General features: G+C 38.9%; 1 protein-coding gene across 2 annotated transcripts in view; it reads left to right on the forward strand.

The window, feature by feature from the left end:
* LOC140463960 (netrin-1) overlaps positions 1–23,843 on the forward strand; it is a 211,707-nt gene that overhangs the window by 142,136 nt on the left and 45,728 nt on the right. Inside the window, exons 4-6 of one of the 2 annotated variants that reach the window (XM_072558469.1) lie at positions 2,590–2,739; positions 4,695–4,748; positions 23,434–23,508. In XM_072558469.1, coding sequence (XP_072414570.1) covers positions 2,590–2,739; positions 4,695–4,748; positions 23,434–23,508 — 279 coding nt within the window. The remainder of the gene's footprint in view (positions 1–2,589; positions 2,740–4,694; positions 4,749–23,433; positions 23,509–23,843) is intronic. The other variant, XM_072558471.1, reaches the window with a different exon arrangement.

Below are 23,843 nucleotides of genomic sequence, written 5' to 3' on the forward strand. Positions count from 1 at the left end.
AAATGAGAAGCAGAATGCTAAGACAAATTCTTTATTGGCATCTCTTTATCTCTGATATCATCTCTGGCCAACCACCCTATCTCTGGGATCTTCACAGCTTCCTTCAAATGAGTGTGAGCAGTTTTAGGTCCCCACCACCTAATGCCAATTTCTTCTATCTGCTGTAGGCTGTTCTGCTTGAAGAATAATTACCTCCTGTACTTAAAAATGGTAATGACCTTTATTGCTATAATGCAGAACAGTCCAGGCATCAACATGTAGACCAAATAGATATTCACTGATATGCACAGACAAGTAATTGTATCCCAAACAATGCATTTGTATGAAGGATGCATGTGCAAGTCAGAACATTTCTAGATGAAGTCCAAAAAAAAGACGACCTCATTGTGGCATAGGCAATGGTGGTAACTGGGTCAAGCTATTTATATACCATGAGAAGAAGTATATTCAATTGATTTTTTTATTTGGAGATTATGGATGTCTCTTGTCAGCTGGCTTGACATTGTACAATCTTTCATTGCATTGACTAAATGGATACCCACACTTTTGCTGGGCACCTCCAATCATCTATCTATCATTTCTGCCCTTGCGGTTGAAATTCTTTAGTTCCAGAAAGTTGTGTTCAAATTAAGACCTCCTAAAAGACCATTTCATTGGATCCACAAATCAGCAGGTGCATCCCGCCATACTGGTGTACAGCAATTTCCCATGAAAATACTTCTCAATTTCATGCAAAAAGAAGTTTTATTTGATGGCCGTTTTAAGGTGCTGTAGGCTTTGATACTGCAAGGTTTTGGACTACCTGGTAAACAAGCTTACAATTCTCAAAGCTTGTTGCAACATTTAACCATATTTAGCTTCATCATTTTGTCCACGTACTTTGGACGACATCTCTCTCCCTGCTTCTTGATTGAAATTTGGGAATATTTCACGAGACAGTGAAGAAAGAGGAGGAAAATAAAAACAAAGGTGCCTTTAATGATGATATTTCAGAAAAGTTTTTTTAATATTCCAATTATCTTATGATGCATAATAGATTAGAAACAGTCAAAAGATTGTGCAACACAGCCAATTTTGCATTGAACTGGTTTACTCAGTTTTCAAATTGCAATTCAATAAAGACTGCTGCAATACAAAATCTTGATTCACTAATAATCCAGAAGAGCGTGGGGGAAGAATAACACCATAGACTCAATTGCTCTGGGCTTCCTTTACCACATCCTTTTATTGCATTGCTTCCCCCATTTATCATTTTTACTACAAGGTTGCAATTAAATAACACTTGATCATTTCAACTATTGTCATTATGTAACTTAAAACATAGGCTATTTTCCAGTGTTCCTATCTGTGGAAAATATTTTGGGTGAAAACCCCATAAATGAGAAGATAACTTCAATTACATAGTATATTGCTAATAAATGTAGGTTTACAGTGCAAATGTGCAAATAATATACATATACTTTATCTTTAAACACTTGATGGCCCATACCAAATAAGACTGTTCATTGCAGCAAAATACTTTTGTTCTGTAGTGTTTGATATGTGAGATTGAGCAGCAAATTAGTAGAAAGAATAGCAATAAATGCATTTCTAGCTGTCAAACCTTTATAGGGTCATAGAGTCATAAAGCTATACAGGCCTGAAGGGCTGAATGTTCTACTCCTGTTCCCACATCCTAAATTCATTTCTTCCTATATAATGTAGAGCAAATACTGTTTAGAAATTAAAATGACTGTTCACTTCAGAGATACAAAGGTATAAAGCTGAACATCAGAGGGAACAGTGAGATTACACCAAATTTGTTTTATCAGTATTAAATAAAGGCATTATAATCTTTAAAATTTGGAAGTTAAAACTTCCACTCAAACAATGGACAGTGGAATTACTTATGTGTTAATTGGAAGCATTACAATACTGTATAGTATGGTTTATAAGTTATTGTCACATTCCCATTCTTCATATGTTTCTCTAATTTTGTATTATGAAATCAGAGCATACTCAACTTAGAAGGGACGTCTTGATAATTTTAATTTGTACTGCACTTTCATGAGAATCAAAGACTGTACAAAGGATTTAAATTCTAACATCAAATCAAAAGAAAGCTTCAGTCTTTGTAACACAACTAGTCACAGTATTGATCCTTATTTCATTGTGAACTTTTGTACAATATTTGCACGGCATACTTTTTCTTGACCATTCTTGTGTTGAGGATTATTTAAATCTGATTGCAGTGATTGGCTTTCTTGTCCACTGACTAGAATCTTCTTGAACTTGTATTGAATGAATTTGGCAAGTGAACAAATGATACCTTGAAGTTCTAATTATTTTGTCCTTGTGTCAATGATGACTTGGGAAATTTTTGTTGGTTAAATATAATGAAGAATATCAAACCACATTCTCTGAGGGAAGAGTTGAGGCAGGTAGCACAATTTAAAAGGAAAGATTATGAGCAGCAAATGTACAGGCTGCATCAGTATCTCCGTGAATCTCTTCTTTATTCCCCTTGTTTTATGTCCTCATTTACTCTGAAACTCTATTATTGTTGGTTTACGTTGCCTTTCCTTACCCATTGTTGTATGTTCCTCACAGCATGCGATTGCCATCCGGTGGGTGCAGCTGGCAAGACCTGTAACCAAACAACAGGTCAATGTCCCTGTAAAGATGGTGTGACCGGCATCACATGCAACAGATGTGCGAAAGGTTATCAGCAAAGTCGATCTCCCATTGCCCCTTGCATAAGTACGTGGACTAATCTTTTTGTCCCTCTAAGTAGAAATAGTTTTATAGCGTGCTCTGAATTGAAATTTGTCTGACAACAAGCTAGAAATGATTGGGTCCAAAGAAATTATCTTCATTTTTCTAAAGAGCTTAGACAAAGTTGTCCTTATCCTTAGAAGCAAAGCTAATTGATACAGCAAACATTCTCATGGCCAACGGCAATAGTGCATCATCGATACCATGACTGTATACTTATATGGACTAGTTCAGACAGCCACAAAACATTCTAGGATACAATAAGTCAGATGTAGCACTAGATTCTTGCTGCATTGCCCTGACTATGCATTTTTTTCCAACCTCAAAAATTTGCATCATGACACAATATTACTTGGAATTCTGGCTCCCTCAGAGCTGAGTTACTGCTGAGGTAACCACAAATCATAGGAAAATTTTCTGTAAGAACAAAATGTGGACAAAACTCCACAAGATTAGTGGCCCCTTCTTCACCTGCTACTTTGCAGCATTGGCGAGGAGTGAGAACTTTCCCAGCTATAGACTTTACTACAATCACTCTCAGTACCACTGTGTTATCCATTATCATGAGACAGAACACATAACTTCATTTGACGTCACATCTAGTATATCTGCTATGAATTGAGGACGATCCCTATTCTGACCCCACCATGATTGCTCAGCAGTGAATGCAATTCTTGAAGTATAACACTGAAACATATACAGTAGGAAACGAGATTTGGAAAGAATACCTTTAATGCAGTTAGATTCAGCATTCTGATAGTGGTTCTATTGTTCCTCTAGAAAAGAGGCATGTTTGGACAGTGAGCAAGAAGAGACTTAGGGTCAACTTCATGACCCTAAGTGAATAACCCTTGAAAGTCACTGTCAGCATATGAACATTAGAGCTGGCCATTTGCCTGGAAGACCACATCTGCTGCAGGAAACTAAACTTAACATAAGGCATGACCTTCGAAGACTAGATGGATAATGTTAGCATTAGATAGAGGTACAGCTTCCATAAATGAAGTGCGCTGGCTTGCATGAAAGGACATTAGGTCTTTAAACCATTAAATTCTAGTTATGATATCAAAAAAGTTCAAAAGCCTGAACTGCCTGTATCAGGATGTGTTCAAATTAACTCCCTTTATAAGAGATGATCCCATTCCCCTTCCCTGTGTTGGATTTGCCTGATTTTTATCGAGCTGGAAACATTTTGATTCATTTAGATCATATAAGCTTCACTCAGCTTTAGGATATGATTGGATATAAATCAATTGAAATGCATTCTGCACTAGATGTGTATAGCTAAAATAATTATGATTGATTGAAACTAGCTTAAAAGCATGAGTGTACACAGGTCAGACAGTGGCAACCATAATTGTTTCTATAAGACTTGATTCTTTACTCTCACCTTTCAAACAGCCTTGCTTTATTTTTTTGGTGAATAACATAATGTCACTGACGTATACAATTGTGTTTGTTCTGATGTGCTGTGTGCCTCTGACAGTCAGAATGTGATCTCTTAACTCTCGGAATTTTATGTGACCCTGTCTCTGGTACTTCATGCTGTCTACTTGTCTTCAAATGCAGAAACACTCAGCTTAAAAAAAATAGATCTAGGAGTTTAATCTCCACTTTTGAAATGAAAGTGCTCCTTCATGCATGGCCAATCTTAGTGCTGACTCAGTGCCAGAAAGGTGTAGGATTGAAAGAATCAAGTCTTGTTGGAGACAATATCCCAATTTGTTGTTATTCAACAGAAACTCCTGAGAATGAAGGAGGCAGAATTCCACAATTATTATAAATAAACATTTCAAATTAAGAATGTACACATGCTCTTTGAATTTGTAAAAGAGGTATATACACAAAATACGTAATTTTTAAAGACCTTGAAATGTTTTGAACACTTGTGGATGATATATTGATGTCTCATTGCTGTTGCTTGCATTTCTTTCCCACAGAAATTCCAGTGGTCCCACCTACCACTGCTGCTAGCAGCACAGAGGAATCTGCCGGTAAGACTAGACGTATTATCTTTCTCACATGTAGTCTTCCCAGCTGGACAAACTCCCATAGTTTTGATATCTCCTCACTTTCAACTGAATGTTAACAAACCACAACAGCTGGCTGTGTGGCTATTTCTTTCCGCTGGTGATTTAAGCTTGGATATTATGTCTTATCTGAAGTTTTGCTCTGCTTGATGACAGTTTGGTATAACCGGCAAAGACAAAACACCAAGCAACTATCAGTTTGAAATTGTGCAATGTCAGTTGGAATAAAAAATGCATTCTCTCTACTACTTCCAGCTTAACTTCAACAGAAGTTCCAAATTAGGACAGGCCTTTGGAACGAAGGAAGCTTAAATATAGTGGCCAAGGTGAAGGACTTGATTTTCATCATCATCGTCTGGACTTACAAGCTTAAATTATGAGTACAGGTTGTACAATCCTAGGTAATAAAAAACAGAAAGTGCTGGAAAAGTCTATCCAGTCTGGCAGCCTCTGAAGAGAGAAAAAGAATTTAATTTTTGACTCAAATACATCATGTTCAGCTTGAAGCATTAATTCTGTTTTTCTCTTAACAGAGGCTGCCAGACCTGCTGAGTATTTTTCTTTCCAGTACTTTCTATTTTTATTTCAAACTTCTTGCATCTGCAACGTTTTGTTCATGTACTGGCCAAACTCCTGTTTTCTTGTATCATGACTAAGTTCCACATTTCTGGCTGCATCTTACAATGTCACTCCTTCAGAAATGCTGAACAAGCCTGAAATACAATTGCTTCTTTGTCGTGTTGAGTTCTGTGGGGAAAATAAGCCACATTCCCTCTTTACAGCTCTGTCTGCCGTATTCTCGTAAGTGTTTATTCACTTTGAAAAGCTTTGGAACTTTTAAACCAATTTTCAGTGCGTTAGTGAATGGACCTATAAGTGAGGCAAGTCAGAACTTCTGGGGGAGTCACTGGAAGTGGTTGGGGATGTCAGGGTTAGGAATGGGGGGTTTGTTGTCAGAAGGTCTTCATGAGTGCTTGAGGAATCAGTTCTGTTACTCTTATAAGCAGGAGTTGCACTAGATTTTTCTGTTTTGCATTTTAGGGGTCACAATTGAGTGAAATAAATTACCATAGTTCAGGGAGACATTTTAGGATTGTAGAATTTTTTTTAGGTTTTGGGGAACAGGTAAATTTTCATTAGACGTTCAAACTTCTCAAGCAATTCCCATGGAGTTAATGAATGTTTTCGGGTCCCAACATAAATCTTGCATCCTGGATTCAGTCTTGAACTATTCGGAACCTGGGAGATCCCAGTCTCTATTGCATTACCTTTGTTTGTATTGCTTTGGAAGATTGAAAGGTGATCTGATCGAGATCTTTAAAATATTAACAGAATTTGTTGGGTTAGATTCACAAAACTATTTCATCTGGTGAGAGAGACAAGACAAAAAGGACCTGATGTTAGAGGTTGAGCAGAGTCATTCTGAGTAAAACTCAAGAATCCCTTTTAAACATTAAGACTAGTGGAATTCTCAAACACTTTTCTTTCAAAAGGATGCTGAGATGATTGAAGCTGTCAAAAGTGAGATGTGAGGTAAGTGTGTCAAGATATGGAGTTAAAGTGGATTAACGGAGTTGAGACACCGATCAACCATGATCTAACTAAATGTTGGAGCAGGGCTGAGGAGCTGAATGCAGCTCTGCCTGGCAGTGTGAGGCAGAGTGCAGAAAGGACAATTCAGTGGGGAGTAAAGAATGCTAGTTACAGAGAGTGCCTTACATTAGTTGGAATGTTGGAATGTTGGTACCAATACATGAGAGCCTTAACCAACTTCCCTTTTTGATTTCAATACCCAGGCATTAGGTAAAAAAAACTAATTGTTTCAAACCATCCTGAGTTGTGGGTGGCAAATTAAGCATTGTAACTGATTCAACAACTTTAATAGGTTACAATATGATCCAATTCACAGCTCAACAGCAAGAACTATCAAAATGTGAGAGGTCAGCACTTCTTGTTTGAGGGAATAAGATAAAACAATATTTTCTTCACAAATTTAATGTTCTAGTAGACTACCCCTTAAATCTAGGGCATTGAATGTCCTTCCAAAATTCAACATGTTCCATCCTGCTGAGTATCTTTACAATGCTTGCTAGTTAATATACAAGAGAATAACATAATGAGTCATGTATGGTCAGGAGCTTAGTTGGATAGGTCTGTAGTTGTGTTCAATTGTAGCTGAACCTATAGGTTTAATCTATGTAATGATATGCCAATTTCCTTTATTTCTCATTTTCACACAGAATAATGCATTAAATTATGGGACAAAAATTGATGACCATTAGGAAATACTACCAAATGAAGAAAAACATAGACACCAACATCTCAACCAAAGGACATTGCTTTCCTAGTGATACAAATGAAGGCAAAGATTGGAAACCAGCTGGAGGATAGCACACATTGCAAGGAAGCTTGGGAGAAGTGGGAAATAGATTCAGGGAAAAAAACATTGGAAGGTGGTGCAAGTCAATTCCTTAGTAAATGTCCTGACTCATTCTCTGCACAAGAATGTATCACATGGAGGTCACAAGATCTCTCACTCTCTTATTCTCCTGCCCTGTGTCCCACATTTTCTGATCTCTTTCCAGACATTTTCCATTTTCAGTAACATTTTACTTCCATCAATTACTGACACATACATGTTGCACAATACACTTAGTTTTACTGTTGGGCAATATACACATCAAGCATAACTGTATGAAAATAAACTTTATTAACCAAACTCAATCAGCTGATCTTACTGCTATTGCACACATATGACTACCATTGTTCACTCGATCTGATCAAATACCTGAACTTGGAAATGGTTTAGTCCAATATTGAAGTGAACGGGCTCAATTAAATTACATTATTCAACGCTGTAATGGATTTTACAAAAAGGAGAGATATGATTGAAATATATAAGATTCTTAGGTGTGCAGGTTGGCAGGGTGGGGAGGTACAGTGGCTCGCAATGCTTCCTCAGTGCCAGGAATCCAGCTTCGATTCTAATCTTGGGCAACTGTCTGTGTGGCGTTTGCTCATTCTCCCCATGTCTGTGTGGGTTTCAATTTGGTGCGCTGGTTTCCTCCCACAGTCCAAAGCTGTGTAGGTTAAATGGATTGGCCATGCTAAATTGCCCTGTAGTGTCCATGGTTATGAAAGATATGTAGATTAGTTATGGTAAATACAGGGATAGGTGAAGGTAGTTCTGGATGGGATGCTGTTCGGAGGGTCAGTGTAGATTCAATGGGATGAATGGCCTTTATCTGCACTGTAGGGATTCTATGATTCTATGACACTGTAGATGCCAAGAGGTTGTTTCCCTTGTTGGCGGATCATGGACCAGAGGGTATAATCTCAGAGCAAAGAATAGCCCAGAGATTGGAATTTCTTCTCTTAGAGGTTAGTGAATGTGTGGAATTCTTTACCACATGTAAGCTGTGTCATTGAGTACACTTGAGGATAAGATAGACAGATTGCTAAGCAATAAGGGGATCAGGGGTTATGGGTAGACTCAAGGGCCAAATGGCCTCCTTGTGCTCCTACATCTTATGGGTCTTAGTGTGTGTTAACATAACAAAGAAATTCATACAAGCATATTAAGTGTAGGTGCACTCATACCTAAACACTTTAGACTTATATTAATATGAATTGGTGAAATTATTAATTTTGATTGCAGAAGACTGACAGAAACAGAACATTAAGAAACATTTATATTAATTATGTTGCACAAACTTATTGCACAATTCTAACTTTCTGGAAGTTAAGCAGGGGTTAACCTGCCTTCATTCAAGCAGACTGCTATAAATGGAAATTACTTCTTACACCATATAAAACACTGCTGTATTTATGATGTAATTACTAGATGAATTCATACATTATGAAAGAGCTAATCTCAGTAGAAACATTGAATGATTCTCACGGTCCCTTCTCATAATATCCAGAGGCTAATACAAGTCTCAGCAGACTTTGCAACCAGATACTGAATACTGGAAACAGACATTGACTACTCAAAGAACCTTTTAGAAGAAGGTCATATTATTAACATTTGAGGGGATAATGGTACTTCTTCCCTTCTTGAAATGTTACCATTTACATCAATGCAATCCTAGTTGCCAGTAAGCTATGGGTTCTATATAAGGTACGACTTCAATTTTATACCCAGTAAGATGATGCTGTACATTGAATTTCCTCAGGCCAGAAAATTAGATTGGGGTGTTGTGTAGGGATCAAAGCAGGAAGAAACAGCAATGGGTGTGACAGAAAGAAATGGAATCTTAAGAATTATGGTGCAGAAATCCTGCAACACTGAAGGGATGGTTAAGGATTATTTCTCTCTCCAATCCTCAAGTAAGGCCAATGTTTTCTTTTGTAATGATGACCCTCAAAATTTTCTGCAATATGACATCAGTGCAAACCATATTTCAGGTAATCATGGTCCTAACTGCTTGTTGCAAGATGAATTCTGTTCTTGAACAATTCTCTGCATTCTGATTCAGATGAGAATTGGATCATGTATGTTGTATAGAAGGCAAAGCAAGTAGTGTGGCACTACTCATGCTTGACAATCATCTTCGGGATGCCCAGTGCGGGAGACCAGTCACATAGTGCTGAGACTTCTAAACCATTAAACAATGTGGGCAATGGTCAGTTGAGAAAATATGATGAGATCATAAAAATGAGATTCTATCATTGAGAAAGGAAAGGCTGATTTTCTACCCAAATGAGAAGAGAATCTCACTAATAATAGCTCATTTGTGTGTAATAACACTCATTATCTATTTTCACCTCATTTGTATGCAATTTTCTATTCTCGTACATAATAGAGAAACAAGATAACAACAATTCCCAACATTAAAGTCAGAGGAGGTACCCAGCAGCTTGTCACTTGCTTCCCACTTCAGTCCTCCACCTTGGCTGGCAGTCCCAGTGTCTATGGGCAGCATTAACAGTGAACTCCCACAAATACCTGCCTATGGAGATTGGCATCAAAAATGCACTAGACTTACTACACCATTATGTCAAATCATTACTCATTCATAATACAGTTCACTACTGCACTTCCACTGCACTTTGGAGTCAAACCAACACGCTTCATTGTAATGCTCATACTAAGCCATTTTGGACATAGGGTGAGGTTCCCATCCCATGCATCAGATCAAGGTGCATCTCAGGGCTCTTCTAACTAGGATGCCGATAAAGGAAATCCTGGAAAGTTCCAGCAGTGATGAGTACTTCCACTGCTTGCGAGCATAAGATAATTCGAGTGCGGCATAGTACACACATAAGGATAGTGTGAGAAAACTCACTGGAGCTCAGAGAGAAAAACCTTACATGGATGTCCCTGAAATTGACACTTAGCTGATTTTTTACTAAAGTTCAGATCATAATCTCTGAACCTATCTTCCAGGAAAGAAAAATGTCATCTCTTAATAGCAGGGACAAGGAAGAAAGAACCAAAATAAATATTAATATAACAAAAATTAAATAGGAACTCGGTGGAATAGATATGCAGTAAATTAAGAACAGAAAGCAGAAAATGGTGTAGTAAAGCCTGAGAAAACAAAGCAGAGAGAAGAATAGAAAAGCAACATCCTGACATCTGGGAATATAACATCCGTCTCTGGGGCTAACTAGTCTCGCTTAAAATATGCAGCTGGCATTTTCAGAAAATGCTCTTTGTACCTTCATCAAATTTTAGGTGTGGGCTGACTATGTCAGAACACTGACCCAATTATGAAGTGATCCCATTTAACTAAGTACCCCATTATTTTACAGACTGTACAATTTACTCCAAAGAAGATTGCATGTTATGCCATGTTCAACTCAAACACTAGGCTTTCCAGAGGAAAGGTTTGCTGATTAACTACAATTGGACCTGGCTTTCATCAGGGAATTAACTTACCTGATACAATTCCAGGAATGTGTTCATTGTACAATTTTCACTTTACCCAGCAATTGGCCAAATTTAAATCTTGGTCTTCAGGAGAATTTATCATATCATCTTCTTGATTATATTCAATGTGCAAATATGAAAGTCTGGACTTTCTAAAGTTCCAGCGTTAACTTCAGTTTTATCCTTCAACAATTCTTTATTACTAGAATGCATTTTTTTCCCCCATTTAATTCTTTTTGCATCAATGAATGTAAATTTAAAGCTACTTCTATTCAGAAGCACATCTTGATGCATTGCCCCTTATGGAATAAAATCATCATGAGCACTTTACAAATAGATTGGTGGACAATAAGTGAGATTAAAAGAGGGTTGTAGGGCTCTGGTAGTGCAACAACTCTGAACCAGGAGGCCCAGTTTCAACTCCCTTCCTGCTCCAGAGGTCTATAACAACAAGTTGATTGGGAGAATAATTAGGAGAAGGGAAATGATTTGATGAATGAATTTGGGGGAACCTTTTGAAGATAGTGGAGCTGCAGTAATTTTCTCACTGGTGTCAATACTACAGCGTAGAGTCCCAGAAATGGGCATATCTGGAGCAGCCAAATGAGAAGAGAATCTCACTAATAATAGCTAATTTGTGTGTAATAACACTCATTATCTATTCTCACCTCATTTGTATGCAATTTTCTATTCTCATACATAATAGAGAAACAAGATAGCAACAATTCCCAAGACTAAAGTCAGAGGAGGTACCCAACAGCTTGTCACTTGCATCCCACTTCAGTCCTCCACCTTGGCTGGCAGTCCCACAGTGTCTATGGGCAGCATTAACAGTGAACTCCCACAAATACCTGCCTATGGAGATTGGCATCAAAAATGCACTAGACTCACTACATCATTACGTCAAATCACTTACTGTAAGGAGAGTCTTCCCTAGAAGGACATTCGCTCCACTGAGTCACATGTATGCCAGAGTCCAGCAAAGTCACAACTTGTAACATTGCTCAGTGATTTTCTGCATTTTCAACATCACAGATCCAGTTAGTGCCCTCTGCTAAAGTTTCCCACTTGGCATATGCCCAGCACGATAAGAGAATCATCCCAACTGCCCAGCTATAGCACTATTTAAAGGGATCAGTATGGGACCTTGAGTTGAGATCATTTTTACTTTCTTCTTCTCAGGCCAGTGAGTGGAAGTACTATGATCAGTGTTGCTGAAAAGTATTATTGGCATCACAGAATAGTGCAGGGGATCAGTTGCACGCTTGTGGCTCCATAGATGGTACATCTCAACAGGGAGCTGTACTGGAATTGCAAGGGCTTCACTTCTTTGATACACAATTGGTGTATAATCATGCACAGGGCATGTTGGTAAGTAACCACCATCCTGGCAAGAGCCACCATACCAGAGTCCAGTGACAGTCATCCATTCCCACCCCCTTGAGACCATTACAACTGGCCAGAGGGTTCCTGCTTGCTGACAAGGGCTACATATGCCATACATGGCCCATGACTCCCCTCAATCACTTAAACACATATGGAGAGTGTACATGCATCAAGAGCCATGTTGGCAGCACAGTTGTCACAGAGCAAATCATTAGTGTTCTCAACCACAACTGAGTTCATGGTGAATGAAGAGAAGAAGATGGTGGTGGAGGAGGGAGAGGGCAGTGGTGAGGAGATGGAGGGGGCAGGAGGAGATGGGCTGGTGGCAAGGGTTTCATGGTGTGGGGAAAGAGAAGAGGCAGCTAGACTCCACCAGCTCTGAGCAGGCCATCATTGAGCAGTTAACCACACCCCAATTCCCATAGAATTAACCCTACCATTCCCAGTATGCTGCATTTCCTTACCTTTCCATCCCACAGATTATCACTGTATCCTTTTGACCAATACCCTGGTATTAATGACATCCTGTGCAAAGCAGATGACAAATTTAATAATATGCACAAAAATTACTATATCATTATTTTGCACTTCCTTCATCTGGCAGGGGGTTTACCTTACTGGGTGCTCTTACATAGAGGCCACAGCATGGCTGGTGGAAAGCTGATGATATTCACTGAAAGAGATTTCAGCAGGATCGACTTTCAGAACACCCCTGAGCAGCTCTAGGTATTAAGGACTCGACATCAGGCTGTAACACTTCATATGGGTAACAATAGTGTGGATTGCACAGCAAACAGGCAAGGGGTTTGTTCCAGTGGCAATAGTGGGAGGGTAAAAACTGCCCTCCTGAGGGGGCAAAGCAGGCTTGTGCACCATGAAGCCCATGCCACTCCCCCACTGCCAAAGCCAGACGATCCAAGCAGTCTATTGGAGGACAGTTTGCAGGATTGCAATGTATCTCCATTCTCCTTTGTGTACTGGCATTGATAGCATTGATCTCAACTATGATATGGCGTCAAGCTGGGCTAACAGAATAACTAGCATAGATCTCCTAACCTCAGCTTGAGCTTCCATGACACTGCTAAGATGTAAATGATTTCTGCCTGTTCCACAATGGAAGCTGAGATATTGGTCAGTAAATGCTGCTGGATGCACCAGCGCTATTACGGTAATGGTGATCACCTACAATAGAAAGAATGTACTCCAAGTTCTTCCCAAAGCCCCGTGCAAAGTTGGAATTGGGTTCCTCCATATTCCTAGAAAATGACAACAGGCTACTGCAAACTTTCCAATATTCCAAGCATCTCAGTGTGTGTGTCCATCAGCCTTTCGCTGTCCATCTTCCCATCAAAGTTCTCAAAGGACAGCACGGTGGTTCAGTGGTTAGCACTACTGCCTCACAGGGCTCCTCGGGCAACTGCCCGTGTGGAGTTTGCACATTCTCCTCATGTCTGCATGGGTTTCCTCCAGGTTCTCTGGTTTCCTCCCACAGTCCAAAGATGTGCAGGTTAGGGTAGATTGGCCATGCTAAATTACCCATGGTTTTCAGGGATGTGTAGGCTAGGTGGGTTAGCCCTGGGAAATGCAGGCTTCCAGGAACAGGGTGGAGGGAATGGGTCTGGGTGGGATGCTCTTCGGAGGGGGAGTGTGGACTCAATGGGCCTGCTTCCACACTGTAGGGATTCTATGATATTCATCTGAATTATTTTGCATTAAAAATTATGGAATTGACACACCCTTTCCCACTGGCTCAGCTGAAGCCAATCTATGCCCACTGATTCACCATAATCTATCCCACCTCTTTATAACCTTCTAGTGCCAATATCTGAGCTGGTGGCTGACAGTGTCAGATCAAGTGACAGTGCAGCTTTTACCTGACATCTGCTTTTGCTTCCAACTTTATATAAAGGTGAGTTCATGAAATCAACTCACTTGACAATGATGGGGCTTATTGGTGTATGGGAATTGATCTTGACGATTGAATTTATTGAACGATGGAAGCAAGGAGAATGGTATTTCAGAAATTGATTCTTAAGGCACAGAATGAGAGAGCAGTTAATATTAGACATAAATATTGAGGGATGTGGCAGGGAAACCTTCCAGAGGTGTAAGAAATATTCTAACAGATGCAATGTGAAAAAAGATCAGCTCATGGTTAGAAAAAGATTGCATATGACCGAATTCATTCTCAGAAGGAAATGAAACCAGGTAGCCAAGGAGATCAATTTAAAGTGTCTGTTCCTGATTCCCTGGCAGTTTTGCCACAAGACATCTAATTACTTCATTTGTGTGGTCAAGATGCATGCATCGTAAAGTGACATACCTTATCCACCAGAACACTAGATTAGGTGTTTCTCACCTCACCCATAAAACCCACACTGCAGGACTTCCTCTTCCAGGGCAAAGGCATAAAGCCACATATTCATGTTCATACAGTTCTATTGATGTCCACCTTGCATTGAGCTCTTGCAACTTCCTCAGACCTCTAGCTGTTCAGATATGGCAGGCACATCACCCAAACACAGTGGCAACACGATCACTGACATTCTGCTCTGTCTGTCCCTTTATGATAAAGGGAGCAGAATGGAATTGGTGGGATCCTGAAATTCTTGAATCTCCTGAATCTTACAGAGGAGATTGACCTCAACATCACAAAGCAATATCACCTGAATTCAGAAGATGATTGTGGCTTACACCCTTCTCAAATCCCAGTTTGCCCTCAATCTGCATTCTGGTACAAGAAACAAAATGTTGTGACCGTGAACTTTCCAGCCTACTCCACTTTTGTTCCCCAAGTCTTCCCTCTTCTAGATTAGGAATTTCAGATATCTGGCTCAGCTTTGACCCAACTGGCAGAGGAGAGAAAAGGAGCACCTCAGCATTGATGAGGAGACCCTGTTTCTTCATCTGACACTCACAGCCACTAGCTCAGTTCATCAGCTAAGGCACTGCCCATATCTTAGAGGCTAGAAAAGAGGTGGGATCAGCACACGGTGAGTCACTGGGCCTGTGTAGGCTGCAGCCAGATCAGGGGAAAGGCTAGTTCATGAGCCAGCTCATTAAGGACATAGTCACAGATGAGTTCTCCTACAAAGAGTCTCAACAGAGTGGCACACAGGAGAACACTGATAGGTACGTCCACCAAGGTGTACATTGGCTGACCAGGCAAAGAGTCTCTTGTCAGATTGAGGATTCTGACTCCAAGCTAGCAAAAGATTTAATATAGAGCTTGTCATCTCCATACCTCTGCTCCATTTCCCTGTCATGCTGCGAATCCTGACAGTGCAGACTATCCTACCTTACTTGCTTGTTGCAGTCTTAATGTCACTGAACACTCCATTTTTCTTGTGACAATGCAGTAACATGACCTTCCAAATCCAAGAACTCACCAGGACACCTCTTGGCAGAAAGCATCCCACAGTAACTTCAGAATCTTTGCACCAGCATAAGTCATTCTAAGCTATTTTACCTGCAATTTGGTTGCCTGGCCCTTTTAGCAGAATGCTCTTGCAGCTGAATGCATGTGCTTTAGTGAATGACAAACATATGCTGAATGGAGCTTTGTGTCCAAGTTTGTAAATAGAGCATCATATCATCAGGGTTGTGTGAGGTCGTGACAGCAGCAGGGCAGAGGTTTCTGGGGCACAATGGGTTGGTCTTCTCAGCAGAGGGCAATGTCCAGGTCATGCTGGAAACAGCTAGAGATGCGGCACCCAATGGGTTTCTGACCTCCATTATTTTGTTTTTAGATTTATGGCCGTGTTCAGATTTCTATAAGTGATAAGCAACAATCTACAAATGGAACTGTATGCAGCTGACATCATGGCTTCACATTCACCTGCAAAGTGACAAGGGTTACACTATGGTGGTGGAAAACAACGAACTAGCAACTGCTACTTTATACAATCCTCATTCAGACAAATCATCATTCACATTATTTTAAATATTGCTACTGATTGATAGATATGACTTCCATTGCTCATATAGTCTTAGCTTTCATTGTCAGAAAAGAATGATATGCATTCTGTTAAATAACCTTTAAAAGACCCTACCCACTTAAATACTTCACCGATGTGCTAAGTGACTTCTGTTGACAGCAAGAACACACCAACAGTGTTAAGAGCAAGGCCTCTCCTGATAAAATCAGATCCATTTAACATGCTTTTTAATATACTTTTTGCCTACATACTTTCTCAACATTGTTTCCCTGAGTATGGGTGCCACTTGCCACCCAGTACCTCACTCAAGCAGCCAGTTATTCCCTTTGGTGGCAACAGAATTCCCAAGGAGGGGTAACAGGGGGAGAAACCTCACAGACTGATCCTGGAAGTTAAACATTTGAACTGCAGTGGAGAAAAAAAAAATGCCCTTTTGCATCACTTTACATATTCATCTAGAATTCAACTTCACAAAACTGTTATCCCTAACTTTAAAACTTTACCTCAACAATCCTGTAATCTATAATAAAACCCAAATGTATTCCTGCCTAAATCTCAAACATTTTTCACCAATTTTCTCCACTGCTTAAAATATACACAATGTTTAAATTTTCTCACTAGTAAATCTGATCAAATCTGTAGTTTTCAGATCACTACGGACAAGTTAGGGGAATGGGCCAGTTGTGGCAGATGTTTTTTCAATTGTAGATGGATGTTATGACATATATTTGGGGGCTTAAGAAATTCCAGACGGGCATACCAATTAAAATTAAATGATAAGAGTAATTAAAGGTGTTGAAGCACTTTCAGGTTGTAGATGAAATAATTGGGATATTTGAATGCATTACTTGGATACTACTTAGATTCAGCAAGACCTTGTCCTTCTGCACTGAGTTTTGTTCTTCCGCATAGTGATTGATATTAAGACTCCAGAAAAGTTACAAAAGAAAGTGATCAGGTTAATACTTTGCCTGTGAGCTTTAAATATGAAGGCAGATTTCAAGGTTTGTGTTATTTATTTTGGAGAAATAAAATTAGTATCATTGAGGTTATTAAAATAATGGAAGGATTGGACTGTGGGGGTGGGTAGGTTATGCTTACAAAACTTGTGGCAAAGAGTTGTGTTAGGTGCCAGGAAACACTTATTTTTGCAGAAAGGCATCCCCCTCTGGAACAGTTTACCAAAATATGTGCTGGGCAAGGAGTTGTTACAGTCCTTTGAAGAGGAACTTAAGAAGTTCCTTAGAGAAGCGGGTGTATCGATCATATAAAAGTTGTTTGCTGTCATTATTCCATTGACCCTGGCACATTGTATTCAGGAAGTGAAAGGTAGAAAGGAATTGTCCAACTTTTCTTCCTGAATTGGCAATAGGACTTTTCTTTAGTATTCTTTGCTTTGTCTCTCCCAGGAAATATAATAAGGGACTAATAAATCATGTGAATGTTTACACCATTGTCAGGTGCAATCTGCTTGATGACTGTATTTTGACATACTTTCCTTTTGTAGTTTCAATGCTTAAAATGGGACATAATGCATTCTGTTTACTTTGAAACCAGTTTATTAAAAGGGATACATTTGTTCTTGCATTCTAAAAGCAAGAGTGCACAAATAATCTGGTTTCCATTTTTATCAACAATGAATGAATTGGCTTCAGATCAGCTACTAGATTAAGTATGACACAACCTAATCAAGCCTCCCCATCCTGGGGCCAGATCCAAACCATTAAAATTGCTTATAGTCAATAAAACAGATGAAAAACTTGTCTCAACTCCACATTTTTATGGATTCAGATGCAGATGTCTTGTCATGAAATGTTTTGTTATTTTGCTTTTCCTTCATTTGTCTCTCCTTTACTTTTAAAATCTTTGTCATATGTTCAAGGAAATAAAAAGAAATGCATTTCTATGACACCTTTCATGGCCTCAGGATGCCCCAAGATGCTTTATTACTAAAGTATTAAAATGTAAAATATTATCCTACGATTCTTTCATTTGGTAACTGGGATATTAATTTCCCTTTGCTGTTGGTTTCTGTGGGATTAGAAGTTACCCTCTTCAAGTCTCTTGCTTCCAGAGGCAGTTTGGACTCAGACACAGGATTTACACTACAGACCTAACTTTCTTATGATGGCAAAAATAGGATTGAGATTTCCCTTGGCAGAGAGTTATCTGCATTTACAGATAAGAAGTGAATTACATCGAATTTCACAAAAGAAGTCCTTCTCTCTGATTTTAATGAGCCAGTACCTTGTCAAGGGAATTTTACTTGCAAAGTAATTGGCTTGGAAACTGCATGTTGTGACATATGGGCAGCACTACTACACTGGATACTGAAAACTTGAAGGTACTGCCATGGGATATGCACCAAAAAGGCAAGATACTATTAAGTGGACATATATCACATGGTCTCATTTTCTCACCACAACTTGCTTTTTTGGAAAGTCAGCATTAATTCAGTGTTTAATTGTAATTGTCGCAGTTACCAAATGAAAGGATCGTAGGATAATATTTTACATTCTAATACTTTTAAAAAGATAAAATCAATTTAAATTAAACATTAATCTAACAGGTAACTGATGCATCAAAGTGTGCTTCAAAAATTGACTTCCACCAGTAAGGCTCATTATGCTAACTCCTTGTCAATGACTCCTTGTTCTTAAAATTCTGACATGTCCCATCAGAATAGATTTCTTTCTTTAGAAAGAAAACTAACTTTTACATCCATGTGAAAGTTAACACAAAATGGTTTCCCCATTTCTTTCATGGCATCTGTTGCTACTTCTTCCCAAAGCATTAAGTATCTTTGTCTCTTTTTTTATTATTTGTCTCTATCTCACTAGTTCACCTTATCATCAAAATGTGAAAACTGCATTTGATTTTTAAAAGGTTTCATTTTGGATTTCTTTCCCAATGTCTACCAGATCATGTGGACTTGTCTTTAGGCAAAGTTATTAGTCTCTGTTTCTCTATTCATGATATCTATTTCACCTTAATTTAGATAACCAATTTATACTATAACACTCTTGTAAAGTTCAACATCCATATCACAGGCATGACATGAATTGGGTGATGAGGTCAACAATTAATTTTCTAAACCAAACCTGCTACCAGACTAAAAGATTGGATCCAAAAACATTCCTGATGCTCAATGCACAAATAGATTGCAAAACATCTGTACGCATTTACTTAAACTCTGCAATTATCATGTCTTCCCTCAGGCAATGATGACAACAGTGCAAAAAGCACACATGCAGATCCACTGCACTGTACATCTTTATTTGCCCAATTCACCAGCAATTGAACAACCACCTGTTCCTCAGTCTTATCACCAGCCTCAGGAAGAGTTTTACATTGAAGCAAGTTGACTGAGAGTTACAGTTATCTCCATCTCCGGGGAAAGAAGTTTGAATACATGTACAAACAGGTTCAAGAACAGCTTCTTCCCTCCTGTTATCAGACTCTTGAATGGGTCTTTCAAATGTTAATTCTGATCTGTCTCTCTGCATCTTCTCTTCTTCTGTAACATTGTATTCTGCACTCTGGATAGTACAATCTGCCTGTATAGCACGCAAAACAACACTTTTTCCTGTATCTTGGTACATGAAAACAATCAATCAATCAATCACACATGCTTATAAGGAGAAGCCTGAACTCTGGAATGCAACAAAAGGGAAAAAAAAAACATTGTGAGCATTTAATAGATGCTGTAACATTGTCCACTGAAGCATAGTATTTCTCAGCTTTCTCACTTTTCTATACTAAAGTTTAGTTCCACTGGCTAGTGCAAGTGATTTAACTCAGTTCAGGATTCCATGACAAACACTGTGGATGTGCATATGTTATCCATGTCACTTAGTTGCTGTACTGCAACTTTAGAAAATAATTAAATGAAAATGCAGTCCTCTTAGTTTCTTTTATTTGTACATAGGATGTGCACATTACTGGCGTATTATCTAGCCTTAATTGGCCTGGAGAAATAGTGATGATCTGCCATTTACACCATTGCAGTATTTGAGGAATAGGGATTCCCACAGTTTTGGTAGGAAGGAGATTCCGAGGTTCTAACCCAGTGCCAGTGAAAGTATAGTGATCTAGTTCCAAAACTGGATAGAGTGTGACTTAGTGGAGAACTTGTCGGTGATGTTCCCATGCATCAGCTGCCCTTGGCCTTCCAAGGTGGTGGTCACAGCTTTGGAAAGTACTGTCAAAGAAGCCTTGGTGAATTACAACTGTGCATTTTGGGAATGGTACACTGCTGTTGCTGTGTGGCAATGGTGATGGGAGTGAACGTTGAAAGTGGTGAATAGAATACCAGTGATGGTACTAGTATAGAATTCACTGGTCCTGTAGATGCACAGATGCCCATAAATTCAATCTATATTCTGTAGTAATAATGGGATATTTTGAATTCTTACTTGGTTGTTATGCCACAGCTCTTATGATCAGGTATCTCCAAAATAAACCTCTCCAAACGGCTTGTGATGCAAACAACCTGGAAAGGAATGCACAACAGCTGTGTAACAGGTGTGAGAAGCTGGGTCTGATAAATGTTCTGATATCTTTGCCAATTCCTCTTGGAAACAGCATACAGAGTTATGAGGGTAGTTAAAAAATTCCATTTTATATAAAATTTGAAGTCGTTTGTTCAGGACAAAACAGACTTTGTTATCTGTCATGAATGAGCGCATGCGACACCCTATTCTTTGCAGCTGTACTATTATTCACAATGAACTTTTCTGGCAAAAAGAGGCCAGTGTTTATACTTTCATTTCATAACTGAGCTGTCACAGGATGCCTGATATTTCATCAACAGAGCCAGTGCTTTCATTTTAAAGTTATCCCTCTACAATTTGATCAGATTCCTCAAGGAATTACTTCAGAGAACACATTTCTTTATGTTTTCAGCTTGTCTAGAATGTTCCAGAAGTTGCTTCATACTGTATGTAAAGAGCGGAGGACAGAAAAATGCAAATTGCATCTTGCCTCCTCAAATGCCAACCATTTGGTTTCAGTCCTGGTAACTTGGGCGAGGGCTTTAATCTAATTACATGCTTTATTTGCAGCAATTTGTTTTTCAATCAATCTTGTTGAACAAGAAGAAAACCCTGCTACTGTGCACTCATTTGTGCTGCATTGTCCACAGATAGCAGTTTATGCCCGACTCCCAGTCTGCACTGCCCCCACCTCTGAATCAGTTAAATGTCATTTTCGAATGAGCAGCAAGTAAGGAACCAGGGAAATCTCAATGCTTTTTAAAAACTTAATTGTAAACGCAGTGAAGTTAGCATAGACTTCACTTCCATTTGGATCAGAATTTAGCTTTGTTCAGGGCTAATTCAGTATTACTTGCAATGTTTCTGCTTTATTCTTTTCTCCCCCCTGTTGCCAAGGCAACCACTTTCACTCAAAACATAAAAGAAAATAAAGCCCTGGCTGAGCTAAGAGCAAAACAATGAGCTTTCTTCATATTCTAGCCCATAAAAGTTCCAAAAAAAGTTATAACAATGCATTGGTTGATACTATTGGTGAAGTTTAACTGGTCTTACTGAACTTAAGTCAAAAGAAAAAGAATCTGTAGTTTCTTTAGTGAAATTTTGCTTCTAAAATGCTGAAGTTCATTTTGGGTTTCTGGTGAATCATCTACTTTGTGAATAAGATTTTGTCTTGTTGCAACATGGTGATGGCCAAACCAGTCTTTTCCAAAAGGAATTTTGTCTCATTCTTGCTGATGAAAACAGTACCGTTAATTTTCTTTTCTAAGTTGTTTCAAATTCATTCTGACTTTTAGGTTAGCTCAAGCAGGCAAATTGCTGGTTGGCTGATTGTCAATAAAGTGACAGATAGCTGAACTGTTACATTTAGGTCAATTTAACCAACTGAAAGCTAATTCCATGTGTGTGCGTGTGTGTGTGTGTATATACGCAAGCGTGTGTATGTGTGTGTTCAAGACTTACACTTCAGTAGCTATCTTGAAAATAGATCACCACAGAAGAAGGCATTTTATATGAAAGCCACAATAATATCGAGAGACTACAACAACGCATGTGCTCAGTTGGTAAAGTCAATGAGAAACTGAATCTTAGAGTTCAGAAAGTCTCAAGTAGATTCTTGCCAAGTTACCTGATCTCAACTGATGTCAGATCCATCTTGTCACTCTTAAGGAAAACCAGCAATCATTTACAGTTACAGCCTGGCCTGAAGATAATAGGACTGGACTTGAATGAGCTGTGACCTCTTGCCAAAGTTAAAAATCACACAACACTAGGTTATAGTCCAACAGGTTTATTTGGAAGCACTGGCTTTTGGAGTGCTGCTCCTTCATCAGGTGGTTGTCACTTGATGAAGGAGCAGCACTTGAAAGCTAGTGCTTCCAAATAAACTTGTTGGACTATAAACTGGTCTTGTGTAATTTTCAACTTTGTACATCGCAGTCCAACACCAGCACCTCCAAATCATCCTTGCCAAAATAGTCTTAATAGTCACTGTGTAATCAATGTTTAAAAAATGGCTATTTGAATGACAAACTAGAGGGAATTTTTTATCCATGGAACTATACCCGATTAGGAGAAAATAACTGGGAGTTGCACCTGACTTTTCTGCAAATGTGGGGGAAACATTTGTTTATGCTGTAGTGACAGAACAGAAGCAACTCTGAAGAAATTCATTCACAGTTCCCTCTGAGGTAAATGACTAAGTGGAGAGTTAAGATTTGTATTTGGTACATAAGTATAAATCAATGGAGGAGCCCACTTCAGGAGCATCATGACTTTACCAAACTTAGAAGTCTCTGGATCAAGTCTTAACAACAATATTTGGATGTAATCATTTATGTTTGTTAACTAATATATCAAATGTGCTCTATCATTACAGCTAAATAGAGGTATTGCAGGCAGCAATAAAATGGCCAGGAGCAAGAGGCTCAATATAAATTGAAAGTGCTTTGTGGGACATTTATTTGTTCAGCTATCTTGACAGGACACCAAAAGCCTTGCTAATGCCCAATGGGGTCCTCATTTCCTGACTGACCTTCTGTTGTTTGAGAATGACCTGTCGTCAGAATCTTCATGGACTGAAAGCAAAGTTTGACACAAGCCCGAGGTGAGGTGACAATGAGGTGTCCATAGGCCTTAATCAGAGGCCAGTGCCACTCTGACAGGAGGAGAATCTGTAGCTTAAAGGAGACCTGGGTGGTGTAAATAGGGGAGGCCTAAAGATCTCAAATAAGGCAAAGACTGCCTGCAGACAGCAAAGTATTTACCAGACAAAGCTCTTTGTGTGACTTTTTCTATAGAAATTAAGGCGTTATGAATGCTCTATAAGACCCATTAGACAACACAATTGGCAGCAGCAGATGGATTCCGTAAGGACTCAGCTATTCTGAGCAATGCTGTTTTTACCATTTCTTTTTGTAGTCTGATGTGTGTGTTTTTACTTCTTCATCCCACAACAGACTGTGACTCATACTGCAAGGCTTCCAAGGGAAAACTGAAAATAAATATGAAAAAGTATTGCAAGAAAGATTATGGTGAGTAGGATCTTTGCAACAGTCCTATTTACGTAGGATCATAATTCTCCTTTTGTCATAAGTTCAGAGGTCCAAGAGCAGATTTGTTCATTGTCTTTTTCGATGTCACCTAGTTTGTGAATAGAGTTATTCCAAAGGAATAAAATTAATTATTTCTGTTATGTATCTGTCAGATCTGTTGAAATTGAATCATATCTGCACTTAAAAGCCTAAAGTTGCTCTTGACGATGAGTAAATTTCATTGTAAAAAATTATCAAGGAAAGGTGGGAAACATTACTGATCTTAAAAAGAGTTTGGTAGAGTAAACATTAAGAAATATTTTAGAGTCAAGATT

The sequence above is a fragment of the Chiloscyllium punctatum genome, chromosome 39 (genome assembly GCF_047496795.1).
Source record: "Chiloscyllium punctatum isolate Juve2018m chromosome 39, sChiPun1.3, whole genome shotgun sequence".
Taxonomy (NCBI): Eukaryota; Metazoa; Chordata; class Chondrichthyes; order Orectolobiformes; family Hemiscylliidae; genus Chiloscyllium; species Chiloscyllium punctatum.